At 41.7% G+C, this 17,440-nt stretch overlaps 1 protein-coding gene across 3 annotated transcripts in view; it reads left to right on the top strand.

The window, feature by feature from the left end:
- gldc (glycine dehydrogenase (decarboxylating)) overlaps positions 1 to 17,440 on the top strand; it is a 173,334-nt gene that overhangs the window by 122,527 nt on the left and 33,367 nt on the right. For all 3 annotated transcript variants that reach the window (XR_011962969.1, XM_072587326.1, XM_072587331.1), the window contains 3 exons: positions 3,719 to 3,831; positions 5,689 to 5,830; positions 10,939 to 11,050. Coding sequence is in view for 2 of the 3 variants with exons in the window: in XM_072587326.1 (XP_072443427.1) it covers positions 3,719 to 3,831; positions 5,689 to 5,830; positions 10,939 to 11,050 (367 nt within the window). In the remaining variant the exon portion in view is untranslated. The remainder of the gene's footprint in view (positions 1 to 3,718; positions 3,832 to 5,688; positions 5,831 to 10,938; positions 11,051 to 17,440) is intronic.

The raw sequence follows: 17,440 nt of genomic DNA on the forward strand, positions 1-17,440 counted from the left end.
AAAGATGTTGTAAAACTTGAAAGGATTCAGAAAGGATTTACAAGGACGTTGCCAGGGTTTGAGGATTTGAGTTACAGGGAGATGCTGAACAGGCTGGGGCTGTTTTCCCTGGAGCGTCAGAGGCTAAGGGGTGACCTTATAGAGGTTTATAAAATTATGAGGGGCATGGATAGGATAAATAGGTAAAGTCTTTTCCCTGGGGTTGGGGAGTCCAGAACTAGAGAGCATAGGTTTAGGGTGAGAGAGGGAAGATATAAAAGAGACCTAAGGGGCAACTTTTTCACAAAGGGTGGTATGTGTATGGAATGAGCTGCCAGAGGAAGTGCTGGAGACTGGTATAGTTGCAACATTTAAGAGGCATTTGGATGGGTATATGAATAGGAAGGGTTTGGAGGGATATGGGCCAGGTACTGGCAGGTGGGACTAGATTGGGTTGGGATATTTGGTCGGCATGGACGGGTTGGACCGAAGGGTCTGTTTCCATACTGTATATCTCTATGACTCTTCAGTCCCTTTTATGTCTTTCCCCTCTCACCCAAGACCTATGCCCTCTACTTCTGGACTCCCCATCCCAGGGAAAATACTTTGTCTATTTACTTTACCCATGTCCCTCATGATTTTATAAATCTTTATAAGATCAGCCTTCAGCCTCCGACGCTTGTTCCTCTACCACCTACTTGCCATTGGGAGGCTTATAGTATAACCCCATCTTAACGATTGCACCTTCTTATTCCTGAGTTCTACCCATAATATCCAGGGAAAATACTTTGTCTATTTACTTTACCCATGTCCCTCATGATTTTATAAATCTACCCATAATATCCAGTTCACTGGATGAACTGTCCAAGATGTCCACTCTTTGTACAGCTGTGACATTCTCTTTCATCAGTAATGCAACTCCCTCCCCAATTTTCCATCCCTCTATCACACCTGAAGCTTCTGAACTCTGGAACATTGAGTTGCCAGTCCAGCCCTTCTCTCAACCAAGTTTCTGTGATGGCTATAACATGTAATAATTCAGGCTCTAAGGTCATCAGCCTTACCTGTTATACTCCTTGCAGTAAAATGAATACTCTTAAGATTGCCAGTCCTGCTGTGTTCATTAATCTGGCACTGCTGCTCTTCCCATAGACATACTTGACTTAACCTTTATTTTTTCTTAAGTCGCTCCACATGCTAACCCACTGCTCTGGTTCCCAGCCCTTTGCCACACTGTTTCAACCTTCCCAAGTGGTACTTGTGAACCTTCCTGCAGGGATACTGATGCCCGTCTGGTTTAGGTGCAATCTGGCCTTCTTGTACAAGTCCCTCTTACACCAGCTCTTTAGCCATGCATTCAACTGTATTATCTTCCTATTTCTGGCTTCACTAGCACAAGGCACAGTGAATAATCTCAAGATTACAGTCAGCCAAGGTCCTGCTTTTAAACTTTCTGTCTAACTCCATAAATTCCCTTTCCAGCACTTTATTTCTCTTCCTGCCTATGTCATTAGTACCAATATGGACCAAGCCCTTGCACTACACAGCATACTTTTTTGGAATGTCCTGTGCCCGCTCAGAGACAACATTGACCCTGGCACCATGGACTGAAAATGTGTTGCTGGAAAAGTGCAGCAGGTCAGGCAGCATCCAAAGAGCAGGAGAATCGACGTTTCGGGCATGAGCCCTTCTTCAGGAATCAAAGAAGGGCGGAAGGGCTTCCTGGGCATGAGCCCTTCTTCAGGGTTTCCTGAAGAAGGGCTCATGCCCGAAACGTTGATTCTCCTGCTCCTTGGATGCTGCCTGACCTGCTGCGCTTTTCCAGCAACACATTTTCAGCTCTGATCTCCAGCATCTGCAGTCCTCACTTTCTCCTGGCACCATGGAGGCAACACCATCCTGGAGTCTCACCTGAGCCACAGAAATGGCTATCTGTGCCTCTGACTGGAGAGTCTCCCATCACCACTGCTCGCCTAGACTTCAACCCTCTTAGTTATACAGCAGAACTGATAGTGGTGCCACAACCTGGCTGCTATTGTTGCTTTCCTCTGAGAGGCCATTCCATCCCAACCACCACTCCCCAGCAGTATCCAAAACAGCATACTTGTTGGAGAGGGCAATAGTGCAGGAGTCCCTGTGGCTATCTGCCTGCCTGACTGTCATCCATTCATCTGGCTGAACCTTTGTTGTGACCACATCCTGGAAACGTTTTGCCTTCTGTATGCTCCTCAATGAGTCCAGTTGCTGCTTCAAATGATCCATGCGGTCTGAGAGGAGCTGCAGGTAGACAGACTTCCTGCAGACATTGTCAGGGATATTTGACCTCTCCCTTATCTTTCACATCTCATAGGAAGTGCATTCCCTCCACAAACTGTAGTAACTATTGCATTCAAATAAAAGGTAAGGTCTTACCTTGCTGTACCCTAAGGCTGTTCGCTCTCCTTGGCAAAGCCCAACATTCATCAAAGCCCACACTTTGACCTCACAGCCCTTGTCCAAAATGACCACTTGCACTAGAGCCTACCTCCCTTTTACATGCTGCCACCCTCTGTTGGATGGTCTTCCTTGTGTTGAAAGCCAGGCCTAAGTAATCCTCTTCTCAGTTGTAATGAGTGAGCCAATGTTTCCTAGAATTCTCCTCAGTCACTTTTCAATATCATCCACAGTTCCCTAATACAGCAGCCCAACTACCAGTATTATTTTAAGGCCCCTTAACTGTCACTATCCTACCCCACCTCTTGTTCAACAGTACTCCAAACCATCCATCTTAAGTGTTTGAATTGTTTTTGGATCAGTGAACAACTTTCAGAGCTGAAGCCACCAACAGTTTGTGAGGGCCAGCCGATTATTCATAGTGGTTACAAATGCCATAACAAATGCCTAAAACTGGTGGATGGAATCTGGTCCCATTTCCATTTTAAAGCAGAATACCTGTCAATACCTGTCAAAGGGAGTGGGGCTACCTGGAAAGTATATTTTACCTGTCAGATACTGCAAACCTTTTGCCAGTGTTGTTTTGAAAGTTAGATATACACTGTCTTTTCAAATAGGCTTGATGGACTAGCCAGATCCTTCCTGGTGCTTGAGATTCAGATGGCTGTCAATCACTGTTGAAGGGTGCTCATTGCACAGAAAGAAGCACACCTAGATGGTTTTCTGCTTCTCTTCATTCAGCAGCATTATAAAATCATAGTGTAATTATAGTTGCCCAGTGCAGCAACTACAGCGGTATAATTGGGGTGTAGAATGTTGTCATATTGCACCCTTCTAATAGGGAAGAGGTAAGGTTCATGATGGAATTGCATACTACCATCAAAATCTTGAGTTGTACACAATCAATTTAAATATGCCTTTTAACCAGAGAATGTTTTAAAATATCATTATGAGATTTTTTGTGTGCTAAAAAGCTATGTTGAGATCAGTTTGCAGCCACTGAGTTGTCTTCCACAGGGTTTGAATTACAGCCTCAGTTGCTGCTTTCAGGGAAAGGAAGGTGTGAAGTAGAGGTTAATCGTTCCTTTATAAAGTGGGAATCTAGCGTCACACACACACACACACACACACACACACACACACACACACACACACACACACACACACACACTGATAAATCTACACTAAATTGTCCACTGCTCACTTTACCTTATCCCATGCCCTGCTCCATGAAATAGCAATGTGTTTTTGAGTGTTCTGATACAATGACTATGGTACTTACTCCCCTAACACTGTAATCCTTTAGGTGGGCCTCTGTCGTCCTGGTGATTATGGATCTGACGTGTCTCATTTAAACCTGCATAAAACCTTCTGTATTCCTCATGGAGGAGGAGGACCTGGCATGGGACCAATTGGAGTGTAGGTTTAAATTGTTTATTTGCTTACTGTGTTGACTCGGGATGCTGATCTTTTGCAGTGCATAAAGGAATTTTATTGAAGATGGCCATGACTCTTTTAACATAGTGCAGTCCAAAACACATGGACATCTTTTGGTGTCTTACTGCAACTATATATGTTCCTCTATAACCCACTGGGACGTTATAGGTCGTTAATCGACTTTGTTTTTATTGGTAATTTCAAGGAAAACCCAGAAATATTGTATTCTGCGGTCTGGGCAAAGAAATAAGACTGATATATTCCACGGGGTGGTCAACTCTTGAACACTTCACTGAATGGAGATTAACTGGCATTTAATAAAGCATTAAATTTAGTTCAGAAAGTGTACTAAGTTTGATTCAGTGCCTTACTAAGTTGTTACATCCACATTTATCTTGCTGATGGGACCAATCGAACACGGACTCTCAGTTAATGGTTATTTTCATCATCAATGCAGCAAATATGCCATGCATCAAATCCTGGATTTGTCTGTAGAGATGATACAACATTGATTATGCAGACATCAATGCTGTAGAACTCCAGTCAGATGCCCACCAGCGACCTAGACTCGGTGAAATGCTACTTCCAGGCCTGGTGCCTTCATCCCAATCCAGACAAGACAGTTATGACCGTGTTCGATCTGAGCAACAGGCACTACCAGGGCAGCCCTCACCCCCATTCAAAATACCTAGGCCTCACCCATCAACCTCTTCTCCTCAACAGCGGGCAAGAAGTAAAAGGGTCATAGACTCCTTGCTAAATGGCGCCATGCAGACTGTCAGGGATTGTGAAGACTACTCCAATGAGTTGTTCCTTGTGCTGCCCTACATTATCCCATCTGCCAATCTCTATAGTACCAATGGGTTCTGTAATCTGAAGGAAATCAGGAATGCCTGGCTGCTCATTATCAAGAATTTGGGGGGAGAAAGCATTTAAATTCACGCCAGCCATTGTGAGAACCAGCAGGTAATATTCATGTGATTGATACAAGCCCCACAATCCCAAATGGATCAAGTTGTAAGACACATGTAGCATAAAAATACCAACACCTCAACATTGATGGACAACAGGCCTTCCTAGATTCAAACTCCCTTCAGAGAGAGTGGGCAGTGCTTAGCTGAATCATGGGCAATGTTCTTAGCTGCTCCCCAGATAGAAGCTGAGGAGCAACATGGTTGTGGCTGTGCATCATCCCACACCATGAAACATATGATCACAATCTGCCTTGTCCCATCTGTTGTGCAGAGGGACCTCAGTTCCACTCCGCATCTTAAAAGACTACCTAGTGCTTTAGAAATTCCATCTTTTCTTTGTAATAAATTAGTAATATGACAGTTGAAATTATTTTTGTTAATTATTGTGGCTTTACTTTTTTGTGTAGAATTTATTGATACAAAAGCAAAATCCGTGCACTTCTGTTGATAAAGTTGAGACATTCAAAGGCAAGGAAGGTGTTGGTGTCTTTGCTGAGTTCGCTGGTCTCTGGCAATAAGGCCTCAGGAACTTTGGGTTGATTAATCAGGCAGGGTTCAGACTTCTCTGTGTTACCTCCCGGAACTGCCAAAGTACCAATGTTTGGTTTTGGAGAGATCGGTTTGGAAAGCAAAGCAGGGAAAACCAGAAACCAGCTGTCAAGACTCGCACTGTTCAACTCAGTTCTCAAAAATGCATCTTATTTGTTTATAAGGCTCTTGAGGAATAGATGAGTATCCATGGTGAAATATGTTAAAAATGTAACATTAAGAGCTTTGTCCTGACGGGCCATTCATAAAATTTGAGGGGCAAACTTGACAATCGTATTTGGCAAAAGTAATTTTTTTTTCTACAATATATTTTTAGGAAGAAACACCTTGCTCCATACTTGCCCAGTCATCCAGTGATCCCTCCAGTATCCGATAGTGATGCTCGTCCTTTGGGTACGATCAGTGCTGCCCCTTGGGGCTCTAGTGCCATCCTGCCAATCTCCCTGGCCTACATTAAGGTACAGAGTAATCTTGGATGTTTATTTTGTATAACTCAATCTCAATAGAACATGAAACATGTGGAAAACAATGTGCATTTGCTTCTCACATTTGTGTATTGTTTTAGAACAGTCTGCAGGCTGGCATTCTCATTTGAAGTCAATTGGCAGCTCCCCAATTCCTGCTCCATGTCCCAGTTTACTTCCCCTCCTTGTCCTATGAACCTTTTCAATGGAAGCCCTGATGGACCTCCAAATCTTTACTCAAGCATCTCGTCTCAAAATTAATGTCACTTGAGCTATTGAACAAGGAAGACCATCGTAGTCAAATCCATGGGGTGGCATGGAGGCTCAGTGGTTGGTGTCAGGGATCCAGATTCAATTCTAGCCTTGGGCAACTCTGTGTGGAGTTTGCACATTCTCCTCATGTCTGTGTGGGTTTCCTCCGGGTGCTCCAGTTTCCTCCCATAGTCGAAAGATGTGTAGGTTAGGTGGATTGGCCATGCCAAATTGCCTGTAGTGATCAGGGATGGGTAGGTTAGGTGGATTAGCCATGAGAAATATGGGGATACAGGGGTCAGATAGGGAGGTGAGTCTGGGTATGATGCTTTTTGGACAGTTTGTATGGACTTGTTGGGCCAAATGGCCTGGTTTCATACTGTAGGGATTCTATGATTCAGTGCAAGATTCTGTAGAGACTGCTGGAAAAATTCAGCAGGTTTAGTAGTATCTGTGGAGAGAGCAGCTGCATTAATGCTTTGAGTCCAAAGTTACTTCTTTGGACTGAAGAGAGCTGGAAATATGATGGGTTTTCTTGGTAGAATAAAGGAGAGGAGGAGCAGGTGAGACAAGGTCAGAGGGTGTGGCAGACTAGAGATCACGGGTATCAGAACAAGATGAAAAAGGAGTGCTAATGATTGCAGAGCTAAGAGATCGGTTTGGAGTAGGCATTACTGGCAGTATTTAAATCAGCTCTTCAGTCAAAACTAACCCTGTATGAACCCAATGTTTATAATGGCACAGATAAACCAGGAGTCACTAGATAGCAATAAAGAGTAGGAACCTTGACCAGAATTGGGATCATTGTCACAGATAGAGCATTGTGTGCAGTGTTGGAATCCATATTGGATTCCATGTAGGAGGGACTTGATTGTATTGGAGAGGGAGCAGAAGAGATTTACCACAATGTGCCTGGGTTGGAGAGTTCCAGTTATGAAAAGAGATCTGACAGACTGGGGTTATGTTCCTTGAAGCAGAGGAGACATGGGTGGTGGGGGAGGAGTCTTGATTGAGATGTGTAAAATTATGAGGGACATGGATACGGTAAACAGGAAGCAAGTTTTTCCCTTGGTAAAGGGATCAATGTCGGGGACAAAGATTTTAGGTAAGGGCAGAAGGTTTGGTTGATTAATTGTCATGTGGTTCGGGTGGTTTTGTTATAATTCACATGTCGTCAATGCAAATTCACTGTAACGCAATTGACAAATTGGGGACGCTGTTTCTACAGCGTGAATCTTTAAAATGTGTGTTGGCTGTAATGTGATTACAGTGCCACATTTTAAGTGCTGTTTTTAAAGCACAATTTTTCTATAACACAGGGTTGCACAAGAACGCAACCATGTTATTGAAGAACCTTCTGTATAGTGAAAAGCTTTAATTTTGTACAGTACAAACAGATCATAGTAAGCAAGGATGTATAGATCAAAAAGACCTATACACGTTTGCCATTCATGTTTGGAGGAGATGTGAGGAAACTTTTTTAAATCCAGAAGTGGTAGGAATCTGGAGCTCACTGCCTATGAGAGTGATAGAAGCAGAAATGGGATTATATTAATTGAGGATATCTGGTGGGCATGGATGAGTTGGACCAAAGGGCCTGTTTCTGTGCTGCACATGTCTGTGACTAAGTATTTAGATGTACGCTTGTGATGCCAAGACATACAGGGCTATGGTCCAAGTGCTGAAAAAAGGGATTGGAATAGTTAGGTGCTTGTTTTGACTGGCACAGACTCAATAGGCTGAAAGGTGTTCTTTTCTATGACATAGACACCTTTGACTCCAGTAATCGGGATCATTTGGAATTATGTATCCTAGTTGAGACCAGCTGTATCAGCAATGAAATGTACATGACTCTGATGACACTACTTTATTTAGGTACTTTGGTGCATCTATCCACTAAAGCTCTTGCAGTGAGCCATTCAAAACACAAAGTGCTGATTGTGCCTGACCTATTAGATGAGTATCAAGCTTTGGAATGAACCAACTAAGACTCTCACGTTTGTTAGAGATATTATTTAATTTTATTGTATCAGTATGCACTGAATTGTTTAAAAAGAGTGGGTATAGCTGTAGAGGAAAAGAATTGTTGGACACACAAGTACTTAAAATAGTTGGAGTAGGTTGGGCTAGTCCTAAAGATCTTAACCAAGTCTTAGTAATTCTGCAATTAGACATAGAATAGTGCTGAAAGAAGCCTTTCATCTCATCGAGTCTGCACGCTCCAAACTGCATCTCATCCAAACTCACCCGCACCATACCCGATCTCTGTAACACTACATTTCCCATATCTAATCCACCTAGCCTGCGCATCACTGGACGCTTTAAGCATGGCCAATCCACCTAACCTGCTTTGAACTGTGAGAGGAAACCCCATGCAGACACTGAGAGAACATGAAATCTTACAGTCATGTTCTGGTATTTGCATTTTAAGTTATTCAGCCTTTTAAATTGAGAGACATGTTTCTAAAACCTGCTGAGAGTTTTAATCTGAGCCAGCAAAATTTTGAAAGTTTCAACTGGTGTGAAGGTAGATTAATTTTACAGGCTTGCTTGAATCTTTGTCTCGGATTAGGCATTGTGCTTTCGGAGAAAAACGTGTAATGGGCTGATTGGCAGTTTTTGAATTCCATGTAAATCTCCAGTGTTCAGTGCCAGACTGACAGTCTGTGAGTTTGAATTGTGATCTAGCACTTCTTCCTTTTTGTGTTACTTGTATTGCACTACTGTAACCTCACTGGAAGTCAACTGCAACTCTGTTTACATGCATGAATCAGGATTCCGTTTCATCTTCTCTGATAAAATGAGTACTGCTTCAAGGAAATTGCTAGTTTTTTTTTCCCTTATTCTTGGCAAAAACAAAGGACAATCTTGCAATCCGTACTCTGAACAGAAATGTCCATCGTAAACTGAGTGTCATAAATTTCCTGAGATTTTATGGTCCAGTTATTGCCAGATTTTGTACTTTGTACCGTGAATTCCTGCCATGGTACCTGAATTCATATCGCAGAAATATTTGATAAAAGTTAAAAGCTCATTAAAAGAAATTAAAAATGGAAAACATATTTAGTCAACTGTCCTTTTCTATTGAAACAAAAGTTGAACAGGGGCTAGGGATATGTGCAATAGGGGGAGGTGATGGCCTAGTGATATTATCACTAGACTGTTAATACAGAGACCCAGGTCATTTTTTTTAAAAGATTCCCTATAGTGTGGAAACAGGCCCTTCGGCCCAAGAAGTCCACACCGACCCTTCGAAGAGTAACCCACCCAGACCCATTTCCCTCTAACTAATGTCCCTAACACTATGGGCAATTTAGCATGGCCAATGCATCTAACCTGCACATCTTTGGACTGTGGGAGAGAACCGGAGCACCTGGAGGAAACCCACGCAGATACAAGGAGAGTATGCAAACTCCACACAGTCACCTTAGGCTGGAATTGAACCTGAGACCCTGGTGCTTTGAGGCAGCAGTGCTAACCACTGAGCCACCGTGCATCATGTTCTGGGGATCTGGGTTTGAATCCTGCCATGGCAGATGGTGGAATTTTGAATTATTCAATAAAAATCTAGAATTAAAAAATGGTGACCATGAAACTACTGCCATCTCGTTCACTATAAACTCCATTAGGGAAGGAAAGTTGCCATTATTACATTGTCTGGCCTCCATGTGACTCCAGACTGACAGCAGTGTGGTTGATTCTTAACAATCGTCTAGGCAATTAGGGCTGAACAAAAACTGCTGACCTAGCTAATTTTGACTGCAACTATGAATGAATATAGAAAAAAACTACTGCAGTTTGCTCTTAAATCTTGTTGCATTAGCGGAATTTAACCAAATGCTTTGGAATTGACCTACAGCAATGAGACATAACTCTAAAACCCAATATATTTGAAGCACTATTTCACAACCAGCATTGCACAGTATATGTGGCTATAGGACCATAAAATATATGGTAATTTACAGTATCCAGCCTGCCTGACCATTCAGTGAGAGTGCAGCTGATTTGATAATCTTCCACTCCGCTTTACTGCTTTCTCCATCTAACCCTTGATTCACTTCCTGATTAAAAGTCTGACTATTTTAATCTTAATTATACTTAACCACCCAGCCTTGACAACCCTCTGTGATAAAGATTTCCACAGATTCGCGACCCACGGGGAGAAGGAATTCTTCCCATCTCTGCTTTAAATGTGTGACCTCTTATACTGAGATTATGCCCTCTGGTCTTAGACTCTCCCACAAAGGGAAAGAATATTTCTGCAAAAACTTTGTTATCAAGTCCCTTAAGAATCTTGTGTACTTCATTAAGATTGTCTGTCATTCTTCCAAACTCAAAACGGGTATAGGCAAATCTATTCAGTCTTTCGTCACGAGACGGTCCGTCCATTTGATAGGATGTTTAAGAGACGTTTAGATAAACACACAAATATGCAAGGCATGGAGGATGTAGACCAAGGGCAGACAGAAGGGATTAGTATAATTTAGTGTCATGTTCGGCAGAACCTCATGGGCAGAAGGATCCGTTCCTGTGCTGTATTGTTCTACTATCTATGTTCTATATCTGGTTAAGGTACAGTTTGCCTTTTCTGGACTGCCTCCAATGGCAGTAATCTTTACTTCGATAAAAGGTCCAAAACTGTTTGCTGCATTCCGTGATTTCATCAGATCTCCTCTGAAATGGTGAGAGTGATTCATAAGTTTTTTTTAAAGGTATTTGGGTAAGAAGTGATAAAGTTGTGTTGATAGATTGTTGGCTTTTGGAGTATAATCATAAGTCCAAAATTATTTTTCTGCTGAAATGGTAACGATGCTGCAGTGATTTTTGCAATGCTGTTTCTCTTCACCTAGTTGATGGGATCAAACGGACTTCAGCATGCTTCTGAGATTGCCATTCTAAATGCAAACTACATGGCCAAGCGGCTGGAAGCTTTCTACAAAATTGTTTTCAGGGGAGCAAAGGGTAAGTTGACAAAGGTGCTTGGTTATTTGTTGGAGTTTTGGGTTTCGCAGTAAAGTAGAAGCAGACTAGGTGGGAAATATTCAGTAGTTTGGGCAGCATCTATGGAGAGAAATGGAGGCAACATTTCAAGTTCAGAAATAGAAATTGATGGTAAAGCTCAGCAGGTCTGACGGCTTCTTTAGAGATAAATCAAAGTTCATGTTTTAGGTCAAGTGACCCTTCCTCAGAACTGAGGTTTCAGGTTTTACACCTTCTCACCTTGGTTGAGGTTCATTGGCCTATTGTCAGGGATTCAAGATGGAAGTTCTAAGCTAACATTCCTGGATATTTTCCAATGCTTTGCTTTCTACATTTTAGCAACCAACAGCAGGGTGGCATTGTTTTCTCGAAGAATGTTTTCCATTTTTCAATATGATCATGTGTCCCTCAGTCTCTTGTCCTAGGCTTTCATGCTACCAATTCTCAGTGGGAGTAGCTGCTACAATGAAGAAATCCCTTTAAAACATTCCCAAAACATGGCATGCAGAAGATAAATTAAAAGTACAATGGAAGTCTGATGTTATGCATATTTTGGGGTGGAGGTGTCCAAGTGTGAAAGGCCATTATAAGTGGACCATATTCCAGCTAAACCACTGAGACAGGGGACCTATCCTTCCAAACGCTCCATCCCTATTTTACTTGGGCCTTGGGAAACCTTGCAACTCACAAGAGACCCTCCTCTCCCCACCTCAACTCCCAAACATGAGGGACCTGCATCAGCCAGGTTGAGAAATGGCTTCTTTCCAACTCCTCTCCAGGGTCAGGGATCATGTCTTTCTGTGTTTGGCAATAGAATCCACGCCATTGGAGGTGAGCTGCTACTGGAGTACTGCCCTCCTGAAAGGTGAGCCAATAAGAAAGGTGGGTTGAGCCTACTGGAACGAGATCCATCTATGATGGCTTCTGGTTGATTTCTTGTTCTGGGTATGCTCAGTCCAAACAGGGAAGCACAGTTAATTGAATGATTGTGCCTCCTTCGCTCAACTGGGATGATGTTGCTGTATTAGCGATGGTCTTAATTTGTCTCTACTGTTTAAATAAAGGAAACTTGTTTTAGTAAATGAAATGAAACTTAGAGACAGTAAAAAGAGTCATTAGGTCCTCCCTCCCAATGTAAATGACTCGCGGTACACTGATCTGTATTATATTAGACTCAATTGTTTGTGATTAGGTTTGGCACAGCAGCACTTTACTTTCCTGAGAATAGCAAGCCCAGTGTATTGGCCTGTTAGATAATAGATGTATAAGTGAGGTAAGCAGGTTATGCAACACATAAAAAACAGATTTTTCTGCGTTAATTTGTGACTGTACAAGTATACTTAAGTGTATGTAATGAAATGATTCATTTAACTAAATGTGTCCAGTTTGTTTTCCTGCACTCAGTCATGAGAGCAGAGTGACAAGCAGGATCAAACTTTGAGGAAATGTTTCTGGATTCTCTTAGTGTTATTATCAAGGAACTTTGATGTTTTTCATCATTACTTTGTTTGTCTATATTGTATGTTATTTTAAATTGTAATCAATTAAGCTGAATTAAATTAATTCAACTAAATTGACAGCCCATTGAGAGGCTCAGCAACGAATGGCCAAATCATAAATTACACTTGCTAACTTTAAGTGAAAATGTGGTTTTTCAGTGGGAGATGATGCACTCTAATCGCGGAAGACTGTACTTGATAAACAAATTTATAACGTAATTGTATTAATTGTGTTCATATGAAGAAGATTCTCACCAATGTGGTGTATGTGTGTGTGTGTGTGTGTGTGTATATATATAATATATATATTATATATGTGTTATTATGAGTGTGGATATGTGTGTAGGTGGTCTGAATGTACCAGTGATAATTCCCTAATTAAGAGCCTCAATTGGCAGTGGGGTGAGATCATCTAATCAAGGGAGAGGCAGGAAGGCAGTGTGAGGACCTGCCATCCTCCAGGCTAATTAAATTCCCCCTTTCTTCCTCCAAACCAGTCATTAGAAGGGGATTAAATTGATTGTGTAATCATTGCACTTCAAGAAAATCATGACACTTGTATCAGCACTATTTAACTGTTGTGTCAGTGAGTGAACTCTGTTGCTGTTTATAATGCTCTTGATTCATCACCGCCACCAGTGAGAGATGTAACAACCATCAGTACTTCAACACCACTGGCACCAATATTTATTCACGGCTGTGGAGCCAGCAAGGGCAGAACTTTCGACTGGGAAATCAAGACTCACGGGTTTGTTGAATGTCCTGCAGAAATGAACTGCAGGACTTCTCTTACGTTTTCTCCACAGCTTTCCTGCCCACTAGCCAGCTTCGTTGAGAGGCTGACTGCCCATTGGTCGAGACAGTAGCAGGGCAGCTGATCCCAGGTAAGTAAGAGATCACTGTGATGGGGAAGGAAGGTTGGAGGGGCGGGAGGGTAAATTGTGTAAGAAGTCCAGAGACTGGCAGAGGTGAATGCTTGGAAATTGCAGATATGCAAGAGGACCAGGACGAGTCTTAAGATTGGGTTTGCACGCTCTGAGATCATAGGGTTTAGAGAAGTAGGGGACTGGGGACAAGCTCTTGCAAGGGTGGAGGAAGTCTGACCACTGAGCTGGGTGAGCTCTCTAAGCTTGTGGTGAAGTAGAAGATTGTTGATGCCGTAGATGTGGAGCTCCAGGAAGTCCGAGATCCCATTGAGTGAGCACACAAAGTTAACAAGAGGCGAATCTTAAAATTGGAATGCTGTGGGGAGGCAATATATCTGCTTTTTTTGAATCACACGCAGCACTATTCTTGTGTTTCACTGAGAGAGTGCACTGCAAAGTAACCCAACTACTCCCAAAAGTTAAAGATTTAAGTATACAAAGATTTCACAGTTTACTAGATTATCAGACCCGGGCTGATAGAAGATCTGGACCAAGCTTCTGTCCCACCAAGAATTATTATTTATTACAAGTAATTAAATGCTATTTACAGGTAAACTGTTATAAACCATAGGTAAGTAACGCTAGTAATTAAAACTTTAAGCCCCTTATAAATTTCCCCTTATTCGCACAAGCATACACACCATCAGACAGACAGAGAAAGAAAAGCATTAATGGGAGAAACTGGGGAAGCAGTTCAGTGACCTTTGTTCAAAAGACCTGTTGAGCTGATTCTTGCTGACAAAAGGTTTCTTCTTTCTTTCCCTTTTCCAAATCCTTCCACGGATTTGCAAGAGACAAAGGGTGTCTGATTGGCTTATAAAGGTCTCTGACTTATCAATTAGAGGTCACAGTTTACAGCAGCTGTTTCTTCAGGTTTAAAGTTCACTTGAGTTCAGAGAACAGAGAGAGAGAGGCAGTTAAACAAAGACCTGAGGATGCTGAAAGTCTGAAACAAAAACAGAAATTGCTGGAGAAACTCAGCAGCTCCAGTAGTGTTTGTGAAGGGAAAGCAGAGTTAACATTTCAGTTCCCATGACCCTTCCTCACAGCAGTTGTTTTCGTAGCTGAGGCCCTTTAATTTGCGATGCACAAGGCTTGATTAATCCAGAAAGTATGTGGCTGAAGTTCATTTCACCTTTTTACTGCAATAATTCATGCTGGAGGATTTTTTTGTGCTTTGGGAAGCATGTGTCAATGTAATTTAACTTGGATTGTAATGTCGTTTTATGGGCTCTTTCTCAGGTTTCTCAATGTAGCACTCAGAGTTTGATTACACATGCCCCTTGTTCTCATTCTGTACCACTTTTGATCCGAGTTCTGTGAACCATTTTCAAGTACTTTTCTGTCCATTTTTATCTAAAGTTGAAATGATGTCGTCCCCTAGTTTACGCTGTTTCGTGACCTTGATGGCAAGAATTTGAACTCGGTACTCCGTCTCAATGTGGATTGTGACCCTCCTGAGCTATTTAGTTGGCAAAGTGTGTTGGTTTATCGTGTGTGCACTTTCATTCTGTTTTAGTTTTAAGATTTATTTTTGCTGGGCTTTGTGTAAAACGCTTATTATGGATAAATATGCCTGTGGAGCAAAACATTAAATATTATGCAGCAGAACCATTTTGTGAGAAGTTAGTTTCACTCATTGGAAGGTATCATATGCTGACTTGCTTTTGTCAGTAGTCATTGAGGGATGAGGTTATATTATCTTCCTTGTCTCTATTTTGACTACTGTGCATAAAAAATCTGCAATGATGTATCTTCCACTGAAGTAAAGCCACCTTTTGGAGAATTTTTGGCTGCCCGTTATTTACTGTGTTTCTTAGAAAGTCCTAAGCATTTTCCTGCTGAATGTGTTTTTCACTGCTCCCACCCAGAGATAGAAAACGATGTTTGTATGTCACTACATCATTATCACCTTTTAGCTAGTCCCATAACTCCCAACTTGTTTAATTTAAAAACTCAATTACATGAGGATGACAAGGTGCACGCGTTTTAAGTATTCACTGGTGGTTTACTACATAGACACGTAGAATGAGCAGGTTGAGTTCTGAGGAAAGATTGGAAAGGCTGGGCTTTAGAAGAGTGAAGAGTGACTTGGCTAAAGTGTGAAAGATCCTAAATGGTCTTGACAACATGGCTGTAGAACAGACCTTTCCTGTGAATGCAACTTATTCATCTATAGTGTTTGATACATGGTTTTAGTGAATTTTGTGCATGGCCACTAAAGCAACTCATTTGAAACCCTAATACTTTGTAATCTCAAGAGTCAAATATTTCTGTGCTGTCTTTGTCAGCTTCCCATCTTCCACCAGGTGTGAACTGATATTCATCCAAATGTCGGCTCCCACATCTAAATTCCCATCAAGTGCCATTCACTCATCACTATTACACTCACTGACCTACTTTGGCTCCTGGTCTGGCATTGTCAATTTTATAAATCTTAGCCTTGTTTTAAAAATCCCAGTATAGCCTTTCCTCCTGCCTATCTCTATACTCTCTCCTTCAGCCAAACAAATCTTGGAGACCACACTGCTCCTCCAGTTGTGGTCACTTGCACATTCCTGATCTTACTGACTCCTTCATTTGAGGTTGTGTTTTCAATAATCTGCTACTGTCTTTCCTAGTACCTCTTCCTGTTGCTGTGTGTCACGTTGTGCTCAATAGTCCTCTTTTGCAGGGACAGAGCAGGTATGTTCAGTTGGCTAGATGGTTGGCGTCTGGATCAGATTAACACCACAACACTGTTAGAACCTTGTTCCTGCTGAGGTAGACTCACTGCCTGCTTTCATCACCCTACCCACAGTAAACAAAAAGTATTGGTCAGCAAATAATTGCAGAGGACCTGCCCCTGGGCAGAGAACTCAAGATGAAGAATATTCTTGCAAAGCATCTTGAGATGTCTTACTGTGTTGAAGGGCTGTGTAAATGCAAGTTTTTGATGTTAGTAGATGATTTGAGAATCCTTCCCAGAGGTGTTTTGTCAAGAAGATCAATTGCATCTCCCCTGTTTTGGAGTCTGTGTTCACGTTGTAATAATGAAGTCACTCCACTTGACAGATTTGGAGAGAAAGTCCTGTTTCTCTGAAGTTCAAATCTGAGTTTCAATTATGAACAAGATCAAATAGAAGACCAAATCTGGCAACGCATTACAGTTAAAGTCTTAAAAGAAAATACAGTTAATTTGAACCATCACTGATGGATGCTTCTATCTATTGTAATTTTCTTAAAAACAAAAAAAAACCAAAGCAATTGTGTGGATTTTTGGTTATGATATTAAATTAAATCCATCTGTTTGCGGTATCCCAATAATTGTATTTTGTTTACGATCTTTACTCAGTGAAGGTCATGCAACAAATTCCATTCTGGTTCATTTGGGAACAGCGGGCACCTGTCTTCATATGGAGAGAAACCTGTAGGAGAGCATCTGGTATCAAGAATACCTGGAAAATCAGGTCCATCATTGACACTCATTTTTAACAATTTTTTTAAAGAACTGGATGTTCCTGTTTAGTCTATATTAACATGCAGCCTCAAATGTTCTGTCAAGTTTTCTGTCGTGAAAGCATTGAGATAAAATACATTAGACTCTTATTGAGCTTGGGAAACAAGATGTAATATTACCCTGCACCACTCCTATGAGTCATGCTTCCTAACTGATCCAAATGATTCAAGTACGCAGTCCAGTACAGAGTTTGCTACTGATTGGGCCCTATAATCAGTTGGGATCCCAGCAGTGTACATTGACCAGCACACTTGAACCTCTTAAACAAAAATAATCTACGCTCTTTCACCTCAAGCTACTGCACACCTTCTGAGGATGGTTTGGCTAGAGGGCAAAGCATAGCAAATGGAACAATGGGGAAAGGGATCCGAGGTTTTCTGATGTGGTACTGGAGGCTTGAGTGACAAAGGAGGAAGAACGAGGGATGTCATGTTTCTATAGGAGACCT

Source organism: Chiloscyllium punctatum, chromosome 2 (assembly GCF_047496795.1).
Source record: "Chiloscyllium punctatum isolate Juve2018m chromosome 2, sChiPun1.3, whole genome shotgun sequence".
Classification (NCBI taxonomy): Eukaryota; Metazoa; Chordata; class Chondrichthyes; order Orectolobiformes; family Hemiscylliidae; genus Chiloscyllium; species Chiloscyllium punctatum.